Here is an 18,316-nt window from a genome sequence, read left to right as displayed (position 1 = left end):
AGGAAAGCTGTGCATGCCTCTGCAGCTTTTCAGTCACTAGGTGACAGATGCAGTCTCTGAGGCCACAAGGACAGTTACTATTTGGCCTGAGTGACTTTGCAGTAACTAAAAATACTTTGTCATAGTTTGAGTGTAGACATGTTTTCTTCAGTGAAATACACCCTGAATTGTAGTACAGAGTATATTTGATTCCTACTGTACCAAAGTAGCACAAACCAGGTGGCTGAGAACCACAGAAACTTAAGCTTCTGCACTTCTGAAGCCAGAGGTGGGAAATAAAGGTGCCAACAAGTAGAAGTCCCTTTCTTCTCTTCCCAGGGTCTTGTGGGCCGTGCAGTCTTTGGTGTATCTTGGCTTGCAGCTTCATTCAGTTTCTGCCTGTGCCATCATGTGGAATTTCCTCCTCTTATAAAGGCACCAGTCAGGTTGGACTAGCACTCACCCTAATGACTTCATCGTAATTTGATTACACCTGTAAATACCCTGTTTCCAAAGAAGGCCGCATTCTTAGATAGCTGCTGGGGACTGGGAGTTCAACACACCCTTTTGATGAATAGACTGTTATGGAAGGAATTTACCATAGTGTAAGACCCAACATGGGGATGGTAAACCAGGTCTCCAGCTCTGTTTCTGAGAGTCAGATTTGCCAGATAAGCATAAAAAGACAACTCAGTAGTGGGCTGGGCATGGAATAAGCACATATTTGAGGATATCTGATTTTCTTCACAAGGGAAATAAGAGCCCACCAGGTTATGAATCTCAGTTTGTGCTTTATAAGACATTTCTAAGCACAATTCATTGTGAGGCTGACTCACCAGCCAACTACTCAGCCTCTTCAGTGACTGCTCCGAGTCCGGCTTGTTGAGGTGGTCACTAAGGACTGAGAGCTAGTGGCACACAGAGGACAATATACCTGCCAATGGCAGGGAGAGGCTGAAGGGCTCAGGGAGGAAACTGGTGAAGACAGGTGACTCAGCACCTGAAACTAGCCTGCTGCAAGTCTGAGCAGTCTAATTGTGAACATTCTGGGGCCAAAGCCATCTGGAGTTTGGGGGCCAGGACTGCAATGGATTTCATCTGTTTTGAGGTCAGAACTGCAGCTACTTTTTTTTTTTTAATAGTTTGTGGTTGTTTGCTGTTTTTTTGTTTGATTGATAGGTTATCTTTTTGAGATTTTTGCTTAGAAACAAAATACAAGGCTAGAAAAAAAAACTACTGGTCTTTGGACAAAAGGGACAATTTAGGTCGCAGGTGAGAATTCATTAACAGAGGCTCATTATCATTGACACCAAAGTAAGCATGAGGAGGGACCCTCCCATCCTCAATACTCCACACTCAGCTGTCCATTTGTGGTTCTTCATGCAGGTCGCTTCAGACTTGTTCCACATTTTTAGATTCAGAACCCAGAACCTCAAGTTGGTGCTATTAATCTGCCACTTGCAATTGTCCCTGATACCCATGTGACTGCAGTGGTTTCTTCACGTGTACAGACACACCCCTCTATGGCCTTTTCCAGAAGCACAATAACAAAGTAAGTTTGCAGAACTTAGTTTAGTATAACTACTTTGCTTTTACTTGTTTCCATATGTGTGATTGAAATATACTTGCAGGTTATTTAAGTAGGATTTAGGGAAAGCACAAAATGAAACATCTTACTTTGAAGGAAAAAAAGCAAAGAGTGTATTTTTTTTTTTTTAATGTCATGGCATCCTGACAAAATTATACTTTAGTAAAATGCTTCTGGCCTTCTTAAACTTACTGTTACAGTATGAATTGTGTGCCCCCAAATTCATATGTAGAATTTCTGACCCTTAGGACCTCAGCATATGACCTTGTTTAGAGCTAGAACTTTACAGAGATTATCATGTTAAAGTGGCTTCGTTATGGTGGACCATAATCCAGTATGACAGGTGTCCTTATCAAAGGGGAAATCTGGACACAGATCCGCACAGGGAAAACAGCTGAAGAGACACAGGGAGAAGATGGCTATCTAAAAGCCAAGGAAAGAGACTTGGAACACGTCATTTCCCCCCAGCTCTCAGAAGGGACCAATTCTGCCAGTGCCTTGATGGTGACCTTCTGGCCCCCAGAGCTGTGAGATGACTGTGTCATCAGCCATCCAACAGCCCACGACGGTGCCTGTACTTAGCAGTGTCTGGCTTTCTGTTTGTTGGCCAGGCTTGGTGATCCATGCCTATAATTTGAGGAAACTGAGAAAAGGGAATTGCGAGTTTTAGGTTACCCTGGGTTACATAGTGAGACCCTGTCTCAAGCAAAACATACTATTATTCTTGGGTTTTGTTTGTTGTTAAATAAGTCTCCATTATCGCAACTCTAGTTTTAATTTTTGGAGTTGTTTTTTACAAACTTGTTTTCCCTTTAGCTGCCTAGTTATTGTAGAAACTGAAAAGCATGTGTGTCTTATCAGCAGTCATTCTTTACTTCACCAGCATCAGATTGGTTGTACTGCTGGGAATGTATCATTACTATTTTCAGTGTTGGGATGGAATCCGAGTCTTGCACATGGTAGAGAAGTGCTCTGTCTGTGAGCTACCTTCCTAGGCCTTGCCAAGTTAAGAGTATTCAGATTGCTTGCAAACACCAACACTGTAAAGATAATTGTTCTAGACTACAGATACGACGCATCCACTATATGGAAGTTCTGGCTTGGCATGACATTGGCTTTATGCAAGGCCAATATAGGGGAGTTGCAAAAGAGAGGCTTGGAGTTGTGGGCAAGGTTGACAACTTTCAGAAAGAGAAGTGAGTTTGAACACTGAGATTTTGGGCTGATTTTGACAAATAGTGAACCAATAGGTTGGTAAATGTATAAGGACTTTGCAAATAGCAGGGAAAGATGTTTTATGAATTAAACATAGCTTATGGTAAAATTTGAAGAAACACAGCTTATGACAGATGATGTAAAAGGCTTTGAAAGTTCCTAAGAGAATTACATTTCTTGGAAAAGCAAGGGGCATATGTTTCTCTTCCCAGGAGAATTCTCCTCCTTTTTCCTCTGACCTCTGCGGGAAAGAGGAGCTTTGGCACATTCCCAGCCAGACCTAGCCACTCTTCCTCTTTTTTCATTCTCCTGATTGTGTTTGTTCTCACTTCATACTTGACTTTTCCGCATGACTCAGGAGTCCTCCTCATACCATTTGACATACTATCTGTGCCCTCCAAAGATTACTTTATTTACCATCTGTTCAACTTTGTACGTTGGTTCTCCTGGGAAACAGCTTTACTCACATGAATTCCATTTTCATTGAGGTGTCAACCTCTTGCCTATTCTCTCACCTGACTTCTGTCTTGATAAATACAGCACAGCCTTTTGTTGTTCCTGACACCTAACGAGAACCTTCTCTGAGCAGAGTTCCCTAGCTGGGCTGGGCTCTCACAGTCAGCAGTAACTCTCAGTGTCTCTGGCACAAGAACCTTTCTTTGCAGTCTCCTTCCTTTAGATGTCTGTCTACATTTTGTACTTCAGTATTTTGAACCTATCCCGTTGTTTTTGGTTTATCCATGAATAAGGTTAGGGCCACCTTGCCCTCTTCTCCTTCTGGTTAATCCTGTGCAGGCTTAGCCATCCTATCAGTTTCCATTCTATTTTCAAAATGGTTTCTCTTCATTCAAGAGTCAGCCTGGGACTGGAGATGACTTAGTTGGTAAAGTGCCTGCTGTATGAGCATGAGGAGCTGAGTTCTCTAGCATCCACATAAACTGAGCAGATGCATGTAATCCCAGCACTGGAAAGTGGAAACAGGAGGCTCCTTAAAGCTTGCTGGCCAGCCGGTCTAGTTGAGTTGGGTATGCTCTGGGTCTAGTGAGAAACCTTGTTCCTAAATAAAGTGGACAGCAATTGAGGAAGATACCTGACATCAACCTCTGGCCTGTAAATACACAGACACACCCCTTTCTACCTAAACACACAGACACACACACACACACACACACACACACACGCACGCACGCACGCACGCACGCACGCACACATATACTCACACCAAACTTTGCACAATGGTAATAGATACTGCTTGTCAAACACCAGCAGCTCCTGACACTGACTTCAGTTAAATCAAGCAATTCCTTTTTTCTATGTTTTAGTAGAAGCTAATGACTGGACATTTCAGCATAGATACCTGTCAGTGCTTGGCGTTCAACTTGTTAAAAACTCATTCTATCCTCTTTTCCCCCAAGAAAAATGTTTGACACTGCGTTCCATCTCCCCCGCTCCCGCCTGTGGACCCACTTTTTTGCTTCTCTCAAATGTATTTGATTCTTCTCCATCCTTCGCCCGAGTGTTCTGAAACCTGTCACTATCTTACTTTTTTTTCTCTCTGTGAAGAAGCCTGATATTTTTGTTCCTTCCTTTCTGTTTTCTCAGACAGTTCCTTAGTTCAGATCCGCCTACCTTCACCTCTGGGCTCTTGTGACAGCCTTCCTGTTTGCCATGTAACCTCTTTAGGTCACTTAGTCTAAGTCTTCTTACCAAGACCAGTGTTCTGGTCCTCGCTCCATTGTACATTACAAAGAGATGATTGCCTCTTTCTCAGATGCCATCCTGACCAGAGGAGACAGAAATGGTAGATGCCGTGGTCATTGTTGTGGGTATCTGTCCTGGTTGATGGAGTTGGCTCTGTCCTTAGTTTAGATCGCTACTCTGCCTGGCCTCGTTCGTGTTTGATGCTTCTAACCTAAGAACCTAACAAATGAAGCAGAAGCTTGACTCGTGACATGAATTTGAGACCCAGGCAGACCTCAGTTTCAAACTCAACCCTGCTAGTAGCAAATTGACTTGGGCAACTTATGTCATCGCCCTAAGGATATCTACCCATTTGTTCAGTAGATAGGGAGATGCACCTTCCCGAAAGTCCTGAGGGGTAAGCACCTGGAGTCCAGGAGAGAGCAAGGCAGATAGATCATGAAAGTCTCCAAAAACTTTGTTAGCTACATGTGCCACAGGTGGGTCAGGCGAGAGCATCACACCAGCTTCAAATGTCTAGAATTATTTCTAGAATGTTGGAGCTACCAGAATTAGGTAAGTAGGCAGTTGGTATTGCCCTAGCGTTTGTTAAGGTATTGCTGATATGCAAATGGGCTTCATTTGTTTCCAAACAAAGCAGAAGCTTCCTAAGGACAGACAACAGTGCTAGTTGCTCCCTATTGTGAGACTGATGGAATTATACCTTCCTAGTAGGATCTGGAACACCAGCCTCACCTTTCAAAAGGTCATCCATCTTTTTAATCATTGCGCATATCTTGTAAAATCTTGCCTGACTATAACCTGAGTGATTCCTGCTCTGAACTATGCTGTTTACTTTGGCAGTTGTTTATGTTGGCTACAATTGCCAGCTGTCCTTTTAAATTGGCATAGGACTTAACGATGCTATGAGACTTTAAGCTCCTTTAGGACAATGGTGATCCCCCCCCCCCCACACACACACACACATGATCTTACTTTGTCCTGGTCTCTAATTCATAGAGATGTGCCTACCTCTGCCTCCTAAGTGATTAAAGGCATGTGCTGCCAAGCCCAGCTAATGGTGATGCCATAGATGGTTTTTGTGTTTTCATTCCAACCCATGCTGGTCTTTTTTATACAGAGGACCTGTAATACAGATCTGATGATGATTTATTCTATTTTTCAAATGCTCAGTGCTGCAACAATAGTATTTCTGCTGTCATTATCGAAAAAGATTCTGTAGAGCTTGTGGTTAATTCTACACTGCTCTGGTGGAATTATATCATATATTTAACATTATACAACTAGTGGATAAACACCCTCTGATTGAAAATGATATAAAAGCCCCAAAGATATTTAGTACACACTGTTTTGAAAATCTGTCATTCAGAAATAGGCTAACCTGAAATTGCTTCATATTCTTTTAAAATACAGACTTGACACATGGAATAATTACTACAATTTATGAATATTCTGTAAGTATATCAATGAAGAATTTCTTTCTAATACTTTTCAACCCTCTGAGGCATTTAATCATCACAAGTTTATCAAAGGTTATACAAATTTACTCTACTCTAGGTGTTTAAAAATTTCCATTTAGATACATATTTCTTTTGAGGGGAAGGAGTTTGAGATGGGGTTTCTCTGTGTAGCCCAGGCTGGCCTCAAACTCAGAGATCCCCTTGCCTCTACCTCCCAAGTGCTGGGATTAAAGGCATGTGCCACCAAGCCTGGCTGTAGATATATATTTCTAACATTGATTTATTTTAACTTATTCCATATCTTATGTGCAAAATATGATATAAAAGTCAGGGTATTTTGTTAAGTATGGGAATGAATCCTTTGAGTTCTGTATTGTAGGGAAACAAAATGACATTGTAGCTTCCTTCCATCAGATGTTCATTCAGTCAGGGTATCCCCAGAAGTGAGGGAGTTGCTGCCTCTTCCCGATCTGGACTCTGCTCTTCAACTGTAACTGGATTCTGAGTGGCAGTCTATTTCACATCTGCCAGGCCTAAATTAAACCTTAAATACTGATAAAAATGATGCCTATTTTTACTTATAATTCCTTCTCTTGAGCTTTGCTAAATTCAGTGAAATTGAATTCAATGAGAAAATTAATCATATAGTTGAGCCCTCACTTATCCCTGTAATTTCACCAGAGTCTGATCTTCCAGTAGATAATTTGGGGTGGTGAAATGGAAAGGAAATGTACTCACATGTGAAGCAACTTTTCAGTTCATCCAATTGTGAAATAAAAGTTATGAAGAAACTAAGCAAATATGTTAGGGAAAATACATTAAATGACCCAGTCTTTTAACAAATGTTGTCTTAAAAAGTCATGGGTTAAAAACTCAAGATCATGAAGAGTTTTATCTTTTTTTTCTTATTTGTAAATGAAAGAAGTTAGATGGGCATGATAATACACAAACACTTGTAATCCCAGCACTTGAGTTCAAGGCCAGGTGGTCCTACTTGAAGCTAGCCTGGACTAGCAAGTTCCTGTCTCAGAAGGCCAGAAAAAGTTGTCTATAACTTTGGAAATAAGGATTTCTCATTAAACCTTGAAGATTAAGAAAGACAAAGAACTACACAGAGTTACCTAGGCTTGAACTTCAGATCACGGTCTGATTATGCTCCCCATTTTAGGAGCCTACCCCATCGTCTGACTTCATCATTTTCAACTTTGTGAGAATGAGACTATATGGGAAATGTGTTAGTGGAATGAACATACCATGATAATCAGGCTGTCTCAGGCGAAGGTGCTCACTCACCCTGCCTCACAGACACCCTCCTACAGCCAGCTGTGCACTGGGTACTCAGTAATTTAAAACCTGGAGAAGGGTGCAGGCTTTTAAATAGGGGTTGAAACTGAGTGTGGTAGCATTTTGTGGACATACGGGCCTTCCATAAAAGACTACAAGGCAAATGCTTTGAAAACAGTGTTTTGAAACACAGATTTATTATTGTACATATGTTTTGATGTAAAGTGGGCATTTGGAGTTGGGAGGAAGCCTACAAAAAGAGCAGTTGTTTAAAACATACAGGCCATCAAAACACAAAACCTGGGTGACCTGGGTTTGTCTGGTATATGAGGCAGTCTGTCTTTTTTGTATAGGTAAGGAATTACTTAAAATGATGCACTTTAATTCTGTTTTGACTGTTTTTAATCAGATTTATAGGTGCTACTTTTTATTTGTCATGAAGTGAAGAATTTATTGTGATATAAGTTAGCTTAATTTGTAAATAAATCTCTTTTACTGGTAGTTTGTCCATGAGTCCTGTACCATGGAAAGAGCTGGTGTTCCGTGCTCATGATTTTGGCCTGCTCAAGATCCAGTAGCATGGGGAGTAAGAATGCTCCTTTGTAGATGCTTTACTCTGTATCTCAGCAATCAGTGGATGCACAACCATCATGTAGGGGTTTATCTTTTATAGACTTTTATAGAAAGGTCTGGATGGGTTACACCTCTAAGGAACAGGTGTAATTATTGCAGATTTATTGTGTTATTCCCTGGGTCTTTCATACTGCCCTCCAGGGAGTTAAAACCTATCCTCCCACTAAAGAGGGACAAATTCACTTTTTCTTCTAAGAGCCTAAGAGGAGGAGCAGAGATTGAAATTTTGAATAGGATCAAACTGAAAATGTCCAGTCAGCCCCTGACATTTCTGGGGGAAGATTATTACTATTATGATTTTGTGTGTCCAGGAGGTCAGTAGTCCTTGAAGAGTACAGGGGTCAGACCACAAGAAATGAGAGGAAACATTTAGCTCTTCCTTTAGAGTAGAAAACACACAGGCCTTCCCACCCTCTTCCTTGTCCCTTGCCTTAGGGATCTGAATAAATGGAGTAGCAAAGGTTGTAGGCTTGACTCAGAGAGAGCTAAACTAATCAGGAAGGTTTGTTCCAGAACGTCATTTTAAGGAGAAATGTTTGGAAATAAGTTTGATTGTGGCTGTGAGATTATTTTAAAATGAAACTATAAAACTACCAGTGTTTTATTTCTTATAAAGATTTTAGGGCTTAAAAAATCATCATTAATGACTTTCTTTAGCTATATTTTGTTTGAGCATTCTGCTTCCCAGAGGAAAATGAGCTGTACCCTAGAACAAAGGTAAAAAGGTTGTTGGAAACATTAGGTCTAGTTCTTGGAATCGAGGCTGTTGACCTCAGCAGTGACTACAGCAGCCCCAGCCAGAATCTGAGGCAGCTGGCCATAATGGAGGGTGCAGGGAGGTTCCAGCATACAGGTCTCCTTGCTAATCCTGGGCGTCTGTCACCCAGGGCAGCCAGTGATGATTTCCACAGTTTTATGACCCTTGGCTCTCATCCCAATAACAAAGAAGTCAGAAGCTACCCTCTTCCCCTTTGTAAAATTCCACTCTGCAATGTGGCCTTTCCACCAAGAACTTCTGAAACAGTGAGGACAGGGACCAGTGCCTCCAAAGCTTTGTGTGTAATCAGCTTATTTCTCCTCTCACATCTTCCTCTCTTTTCTCCTGACAGTGATTTGAAGAGTGACGAGCAAGGGACAGTCAAGGGACAGAAGCTGAACCAGATGTTAATTTTGCTTAGTCTTTTCCAGGGATGATGGGTAGTAAAAGCTAGGCACTGCTCTTTTCTGTTTTGCTTCAAGGATGTCAAAACTTTTGACATTGTAACAAAATGTCATCTAAAATATGTTGGGCCACATTCACAGGTGTGGAACACCTGAGGCCTGTGGCCCATAGGTTGGACATGTCTGGTTTATAGCACTTACAACTATATGAATATTTAAGTGATACTAATAAATAAAAAATAGCTACTTTCTATATTTGTAGTATTAGGAAGATACTAACATGAAAGGAGGTGAAAATATGATTGCATAGCAAACCAAAATAATCATGTCAGGCATATACAGACATATTAGTCATTGTACCCAGGTCAAGGTTGGAGTCAGCTTTCAAACCAGAAGGGAAGTGTCTGTTGACCCATGGGTCACAGTAAAGGCAGATTCAGAGTAGGATTTCGAGTTAGACCCAGACCTGCCTCCAAGAAGTCAGAGCACGTGAGGCTAGCGCACAGGCAGAGCATGACTCTCCAGCCCAGGAGAGGAGCCGACTAGCCTCCGCTTTGGTATTGTTCTTTTCATTTTAGAGTATTTGTTTGTTTTGAGTTGGGGTCTTTCTGTGTAGCCCAGAATAGCCTCAAATTCTCAATTCTGCTGTCTTAGCCTTCCAAGCACTGGAAGTTTAGTCATGTACCATCATACTTGGCCCTCTCTTGCATTTTAGAAATCTGTATTTGGATAGAGAAACACTGGCAGACTCTCCTCTAATTTCGAGTTAGGCCTGCTTCTTTAGATATGTGTGATGGTGACAAAGCAGTCACAGGCTGTCTTCAGTCAGCAGTGGTCACTGTGCACTGTAAGCGTGACACGCAGAAGTCGGAGGCAGAAACAAAGATATGTGAGGTATAATTGTAGTTCTTGGTGCTAGAATATGGTCTAGTTGTGGAAACATGACTTAAACATGTAAATAGTATAAGAGAGAAACTGCTTGCCAAATATGGTGGCTCACACCTGTGATCCTAGCTAGCACTGGGGAGATAGAGGCAGGAGGATCAGAAGTTCAATGTCATCCTTGGCTATATAGTGAGTTTGAGGCCAGCCTGAACTACATGAGACTCTCAAAAACTCAGGCATAGGGCTCTAAACTGCATGATCTTTAGGACAGTTGAGAGAAGCAGTGACTTCACGCCAGAAGGCCAATGTACTGAGAGTGAATGAGGCAAGTACAGGAGGCATTCTGTTCTAGGAAGACTTGTGGGACCAGGTCAGAGTAGAGGCCTCTGGAAGATTAATGGTTGGAGATGAAAGCTAGCAGGTGTTTGGAATCAAGATGTATGTTGTCTCCTCAGTTTTATCTTCTGGATACTAAGGAGCCACCAGGAACTTTGAACAGATGGACAGTGCTCAGAGGTTTATGTAGTAAGACAAATCTGGTGGTCAGATACAGGCACATTAAAGATCATTCAGGTAGAACAGGTTCCTATATTTACTTTAGGATTCCTTTTGAAAAGTAATAATTTCAGCTGGGTGTTGGTGCTAGGCCTTTAATCCTAGCACTTGGGAGGCAGAGGCAGAGGGATCTCTATGAGTTCAAGGATAGCATGGTCTACAAAGTAGTTCCAGGACAGCCAGGGACTGTTACACAGAGAAACTCTGTCTTGGAGGGAAAAAAAGGAAAAAGTAATAATTTCAACTTGGGAGTGGCAAAAAGAACAGGAATTAAAGAGTTGGATACAAGAGACATTTTGCCCTATATGGTTATTTAAATACTTTTTAATTAAAAAAAAAAACCCGCCATTTTAAAGGAAGGAGGAATCTATCAAGACTGAGTATCTTTTGCCTGTTGAGGTAATGAAGACTTATCAGGGTAAATCCACAGTTTGGGAACCAGGTAACTAGATAAATACTTTATTAACAGAAATGGAAATGTTAGAATGCAGGATTAGATGGCTATGTTTTTGGGAAAACACAAGAAGTTCAGCTTTGGAAGATCATCTTTGATGTAGCAGGAGACAGAAATTTATTGGTGGAACATTCAAGTGGGAACTTGGCCCATGATAAACATGTGAGAGTTGCCTCCCTAGAGATGACTGCTTAAACTGTCTGAATGAATGATGCCTTCCAGAGGAAACAGAATACTGGAAGTATCAGCATTGTAAAGGAAGAAGAGGAGGAACTGCCTTAACCCTGTGTAATTAGCCATGGGGAGGAGGTAGGCAGTTACAGATTCACATTAGTGTAGATAAGAGCACCAAGAGGGAAGTGGTGGTCAGCAATGTCAGATGCTACAGAGAAAGGGCCTCTAGATTAGGCAATTAGGTAGTTATGTACCTTATGAACACAGGTCTATGGTATTGGAATGTGTTGGGGGAGAGAACTAAGAGTGAGCATTGAAGAAAAGAGTACAGCAAGCATCGATTTACAGGTAAGAAGGAAAGAGTGAAGAGGGGCCATGACTCCTCCTGCCTTTCAAGGTGGAAGTTTGTGCATGCATGCACACACACTTGAAGGCAGAGGGAGAGGTTAGGGCAGTGATTCATTTGGACAACCTTATTTAGTACCAGCTAAAGACTTTTATCCAATAAACTGAGAAAATCAATAGCTTCAAGGAAAAAGAATGGCAGAAACAGGATTCTAGAGAAAAATGGGAGAATATGGCTTAGGAGACTATCAGAATCTGAGACTGACCTTGGGGTTCTGGACAAAATAGAAGATGCGGATCTGCTGAAGAGAGGGAGGATTTCGGACAAGGGATGGGGTTAAGAGGGAGATGTTAAATAATCACTCTAGATAATGCTGGGGGTAAGAGCAGCTGAAGGTAGATGGTTAAGTATCAGCGAAGCTTGACAGACTGTCCACTTTCTAACTGCTTTTGTAAGAAGTGGTGGTGGGTGTGGGAAGATGGCTCATTCAGTATGACACATGGCACAGCATGAGGACCTGGGTTCCATCTTTAGCATTCACCTAAAAAGCCAAGTTTCCGTAAACCAAACACCAGGGAGGTGGAGACAGGAAGATCTCTGGGGCTTGCTGGCTAGCCAGTCTAGTTGAATTGGTGAGCCACAGATTCACTGAGACTTGTCTCCAAAAATACAGCGGCAGAGGAAGACACCCATTATTAATCTCTGGTCTCTATTCACATATACATGCATACTCAGACATATGTGTACACGTGAACACACACACACACACACACACACACACACACACACACACACATACACACACGAAATGGTTATCAGAGGCAGCTTAGAAGGTAATTGGTATATGTTTCTTCTTGTACCTTTAAGGGTTTTCCCTTTCTTGTCATTGTAGTGGTTTTTCCTTTATGTGTTTATACATATATATGTATATACACATATATCACATTTTAAAAACTTTCCAATATTACCACAATTATAAATTATATAGCTACTCCAGAAAGATTATCTAGGTTGTAGATATGTCAGTATGAACATAGTTCTTTCTCTCTCTCAGCTTCTACTCTGTGTGTGTGTGTGTGTGTGTGTGTGTGTGTGTGTGTGTGTGTGTGTGTGCGCGCACAGGTTGATGTCTGTGCCTCCTTTAATCACTTTCCACATTATTTTGAGATGAGTTCTCTCAGTGAATCTGGACCTCACCAATAAGGCTAGCCTGGCTGCCAATAAACCCCAAGAATCCACTCATCCACTCATCTCTGCCTCCCCAGTGCCACGTGGGCAAAGCCATGCCTAACTCTCTCTCTCTCTCTCTCTCTCTCTCTCTCTCTCTCTCTCTCTCTCTCTCTCTCTCTCTCTCTCTCTCTCTCTCTCTGTTAATGCTAGAAATCATGTTCAGTCCTTTATGCCTGCATTGTGAACTTTTTGTCTAGACTGAGCCATCTCCCCAGCATCTGAAATCTCAGGACTTTCTAGAGAAATTTATTAATGTACAGACTGACAAAATAGGTGAGCAAGGAGCCCATAATGGTGCTACTAGACCAGTATGAAAGGCAATGCATGTTTTAAGCCAGCTAAACACTAAATCATCCATCTACAACCCTATAGAATTCAAGATGACCGGGATGCCAGGTGGTAGGTAGTATGTCTTATTCAGAACACAGAAGATCATGAGAGGCCCCTGTGATGGAGTTTTTGTGGGAATGTGTTTGTTAAAAGAAGTAAACCTGGCCGGGCAGTGGTGGCACATGCCTTTAATCCCAGCACTCGGGAGGCAGAGGCAGGCGGATCTCTGTGAGTTTGAGGCCAGCCTGGTCTACAGAGTGAGTTCCAGGAAAGGCGCAAAGCTACACAGAGAAACCCTGTCTTGAAAAAACAAAAACAAAAACAAACAAACAAGCAAAAAGTAGTAAACCTGGCTATTAGATTCTATTGAGAAAGGTAAACTGACTACTTGGAGGAGCTAAGTCTGTAATATTTACATGGATACTGGATACAGTCTTCAGATTTGGCAAGATGCAACGTGAATAGGAATGAAGAATTTGTTTCTGCTAGAAGTATAATTACAAGAAAGAAATGATGGACTAAGTCTCAGTTCTGCATCTGATTCTTGACTCTGTTCCTGAGTCTCCTATCCTGCTAAGGCTGGTAGGTCTAACGGCAGAGCCTGGGAACCATTAGTCTTACAAACAAGGAGACTAGAATGTGCTTCTGAGTGAAACTGATTTGTTTTTTTTCAAGCTGCTGCATTTTTAAGTCATTATGCATGCATATGTGTACATGTGCTCGTGTGTGCACATGCAGAACGAGAAATGTGTGGAGGCCAGAGGACACCACTAGGTGTTAGCCCTTCCTTTGGCCTGAGAGATGGTCTCTTGTTGTTCATTGCTGCATATGCCAGATTAGCTAGTCCATGCGCTACTGGACAGTTTCCTGTCTATGTCATCCATCTTGCTGTGGGAGCTTTGGGATCACAGGTACATGTGACTATGCCAGCTTTTATGGGTTGTAGGGATCTGAACTCAAGTGCTTATACTTACCTCAAAGCAATACTTCACCCACTAATCCATCTCCCCGGTCCTCAAGCTGCTTTTGAAGTAGAAGGATAATCTGATCAGAGCCTAAATGAATCAATGGAGTTTATTCATGGAGGAGTAACTCAAATATGTATTTTTCTTTTTCTTTCCTCGTAGGTATGGCCTCACATGTACAAGTTTTCTCCCCTCACACCCTTCAATCAAGTGCCTTCTGTAGTGTGAAGAAACTGAAAGTAGAGCCGAGTTCCACCTGGGACATGACTGGGTACGGCTCCCACAGCAAAGCATACAGCCAGAGCAAGAACATACCACCTTCTCAGCCAGCCTCCACAACCGTCAGCACCTCCTTGCCAATCCCAAACCCGAGCCTACCTTACGAGCAGACCATCATCTTCCCAGGAAGTACTGGACACATAGTTGTAACGTCAGCAAGTAGCACTTCTGTCACCGGGCAAGTCCTCGGCGGACCACATAACCTAATGCGTCGAAGCACTGTGAGCCTCCTTGACACCTACCAAAAATGTGGACTCAAGCGAAAGAGTGAGGAGATTGAGAACACAAGCAGCGTGCAGATCATTGAAGAGCATCCACCCATGATTCAGAATAATGCCAGCGGGGCCACTGTAGCTACTGCCACCACATCCACTGCCACCTCCAAAAACAGTGGCTCCAACAGTGAAGGTGACTATCAGCTGGTACAGCATGAAGTGCTGTGCTCCATGACCAACACCTATGAGGTTTTAGAGTTTTTGGGCAGAGGGACATTTGGACAAGTGGTCAAGTGCTGGAAACGGGGCACCAATGAAATTGTGGCCATTAAGATCCTAAAGAACCACCCTTCCTATGCCCGACAAGGTCAGATTGAAGTGAGCATCCTAGCCCGGCTGAGCACAGAGAGCGCTGATGACTACAACTTTGTGCGGGCCTATGAGTGCTTCCAACACAAGAACCACACGTGCTTAGTCTTTGAGATGCTGGAGCAGAACCTCTATGACTTTCTGAAACAGAACAAGTTTAGCCCCTTGCCCCTCAAGTACATTCGCCCAGTCCTCCAGCAGGTAGCTACAGCCCTGATGAAACTCAAAAGCCTGGGTCTTATCCATGCTGACCTCAAACCAGAAAACATCATGCTGGTAGATCCATCCAGACAGCCATACCGAGTGAAGGTCATTGACTTTGGTTCAGCCAGTCACGTGTCCAAAGCCGTCTGCTCTACCTACTTGCAATCCAGATACTACAGGTAAGACTGTTTCCATGGAGATAGTCATAGGGTGCAGGAGGTCCAGTAGCATCCACAGGGATGTGCAGAAAGAGTCACCATGGGGGAGATACAAACATAACTAGTGGTTGCTACCAGAAAGAGATCTTAATATGGAGGCTGGAGAGATGGCTCCGTAGTTAAGAGCACTTGCTGCTCATACAGAGGACTTCAGTTTGGTTCCCAGTACTCACATGACAGCTCCCAATGATCAGTAAATCTAGTTCCAGGGGATCCATCACCTTCTTATGGACTCCAGACATATACGTGGTATACATACATACATTCAGGCAAACACTATTATGCATAAAAATAAATAAATGGTTTTAAAGACAGAAAGAGAGACCTTCATGTAGTTGGAAAATTAGAGTACATGCGATGGGAGTGACAGTGAGAAGCCAGCTGAGAAGGCATCCAAGTAATGCTCTTGGGCTGCTATTGAGAGTTGGGAAGAATTTTGGGAGCTAGGTGAAGAGCAGAGTAAAGAAGTCAGGTTCTTCTTGGTAGAGAGGATCCAGATAGCTAGAACAGGAAGAGCTGTGCCAATAACAGGCACAGGGTAGCAAAATATAAGACTCATTTAGGAGATGAGGATGAAGAGCCTAGCCAGACCAGAGGATTTGTGAGTGGTACCTGGAACAGGTCCTGGAAGCCTGGAACAAGCAAGGGTTTGTGGGAGGTGGTGTTGGGGGAGGGGTAATAGGTTGATAGCAGTGTTCTGAGAAGGCTATTATGTTCCTGTGGAAGAGGCTGGAGGAAGGGAAGATCTTTGTCCTGGAGCTAGTTGCTCCCTCCCATAATAAGTTTATGTCAGGAAACATTATCTACCCCCACCACCTTTGTGCGCCACTTTTTTTTTTTTTAATTGTAAGGAAATACCCAAGGCTGGATAATTTTGTAAAGAAAAGAGGTTTAGGTTGGGGATTTAGCTCAGTGGTAGAGCGCTTGCCCTGGGTTCGATCCTTAGCTCAAAAAGAAAAAAAAAAAAAAGAAAAAAAAAAAAAGAAAAGAGGTTTATTTAGCTCAAAGTTCAAGGTCATGATGCTATCAACAGCCTTATGGTAGATGGCCCCACAGTGGTGGGAACATGCATAGGAATAAGAGCTCACATGGCTAGATAGGAAAAAATATAATGGTTCAAGGTTAGGATCAAGCTTTAAAGACAGCTTTTGTTGAGGAGAACTAACCAGGGGTTTTTAACGTTAATTCCTTCTAAGGACAGCACTGATCATGAACTTCCACTAGGCCTTACCATCTCCCAGCATCACTACACTGAGGACCGTTCTTTGAACTGAGGACCTTTGGTGGTGGTGGGGGGTGGGTGGGGGACGACACAAACTACACTCTAGCAAGAAAATTTACACATTCAAACATCACACAAGTGTTTATCTCATTTCTAAAATGGGCCTTGCACAATGCTAGCTAGCTCCAAGGGTATAAACATGGCCTGGCCATCCCAGAGTCTCCAGCATGCTGCAGGCTTTGACATTAGTAGAATCCAGAACTGGGCTGATCCCTATACTCATTAGGCTGAGTGATTTGTACTCACTGCCTAACTTCTATATCTATATACTCTCGTTTCCTGACCTACGAGCTGGAAGCTGGGGTTTTTATACCAGGTCCAGGGTGCTGTTGGACCATCACATGCTGTGATACAGCCTAGCGCTGTGTGCAGTGACCAGTCTGTGGGAGACACAGCATCAGGAGGTAATGGAAATGGAAAGCAAGGTTTCAGGGCTGTAAAATGGCAAAGAGCTGTCCTGGAAGTAGTAGCAACCAGTACCACAGAGGCAGAAATTGCCAAGAAAAGAAACTCAAAACTCCCATGAGAAAGTAGGCCGACCCACCCTCAAGAGGTTGACATGTGGCAGTTGTAGGAGAATCCCAGGACTTCTTGCTTCATGAGACCTCCTGTCATATAGCCTGGTGGTGGATATGCTTTCCCACACCATCTTCAAGGATCCAGAAGGAAGACTGGACAGACGAGCAACCATGACTTACTGTGAAGCTGACCAGCAGTCCCCGTCTGTCTGGCCTCCCCATCCTGACTTCTCCTCTCACGGAGCCAGTTGCTGCGTGCAGCACTGGTGCATGTCTCCTCCTGTTCTGTCTGTGCTCCCCACCCTCAGCCTTCAGCCATGCCTTCCCCTCTCTCTTGTATTTTGATGTGATTCAAGGGATGGGTCTCAGGTCTTCTCTCTTCTTCTTAAGATCGATTCCTGAGTTGTAGGAGCTCTTGCCTCACTCTGGAATCTGATATGGGCCAGTGATGGCTTTCTCTCTGAATTCAGATATACATACAGCCCTCTGCTCTTAAGAGGAGTTCTCAGCCGGGCGGTGGTGGCGCACGCCTTTAATCCCAGCACTCGGGAGGCAGAGCCAGGCAAATCTCTGTGAGTTCAAGGCCAGCCTGGGCTACCAAGTGAGTTCCAGGAAAGGCGCAAAGCTACACACAGAAACCCTGTCTCAAAAAAAAAAAAAAAAAAAAAAGGGGGAGTTCTCATAGGCTTCTGCATACTGGTGAGGATAAATCTACCGCTGCTCGCTCTCCTTTCGCCATTCGACCTGGAGGGGAGCCACGGGCACACTGCTGGAGCCATCCAGGAAGATGGAGCCTGGACAGTGGGGAACTGTACCCCTCCTTGGTAGAGAAGGAGGATGACAACCCATATTCTCTGGAGAGTGCCTGGCCCTTCCTTGAAAGCCAACTCAGTATGGTTCATCACAGGGAAACAGCTTTCCCCAGATGTGGCTATTGCTGGGGTGCTCTCTAGTTACTGCAAAATGGAGGCTGTTGCTGTCATTTTATATTTAGACTTACAAATTCAGGATGCCAAAGGCTATTTCTTCCCAGTTCTTGGCCTGAATATAGGGAAAACTGTGCCAAGTCAAGGGCCGTGTGAGATTTTATTATTTAGTTAACCTGTATTGCTTTCAGTGAAAAGAATTCAGCTTCATTGAAGTTTGTTAAAAATTAAGCATGGAGACTAACTATATTTAATAAGCAATACATCCTTGTAGCAAAACTTGACTCAAGTTACATTTGGGACTCTGAAGCCTTTTTTGTATTCTTGCCCTCTTGTGCCACTGTC

General features: G+C 43.0%; 1 protein-coding gene across 4 annotated transcripts in view; it reads left to right on the top strand.

Moving 5' to 3' along the window:
- The window catches only part of Hipk2 (homeodomain interacting protein kinase 2), a 178,295-nt gene that overhangs the window by 41,609 nt on the left and 118,370 nt on the right, over positions 1 to 18,316 (top strand). For all 4 annotated transcript variants that reach the window (XM_059257609.1, XM_059257611.1, XM_059257610.1 and 1 more), the window contains exon 2: positions 14,123 to 15,206. In XM_059257609.1, coding sequence (XP_059113592.1) covers positions 14,123 to 15,206 — 1,084 coding nt within the window. The remainder of the gene's footprint in view (positions 1 to 14,122; positions 15,207 to 18,316) is intronic.

This window comes from Peromyscus eremicus, chromosome 3, assembly GCF_949786415.1.
Source record: "Peromyscus eremicus chromosome 3, PerEre_H2_v1, whole genome shotgun sequence".
NCBI lineage: Eukaryota > Metazoa > Chordata > Mammalia > Rodentia > Cricetidae > Peromyscus > Peromyscus eremicus.
This window is presented reverse-complemented; position numbering and strand designations above follow the sequence as displayed.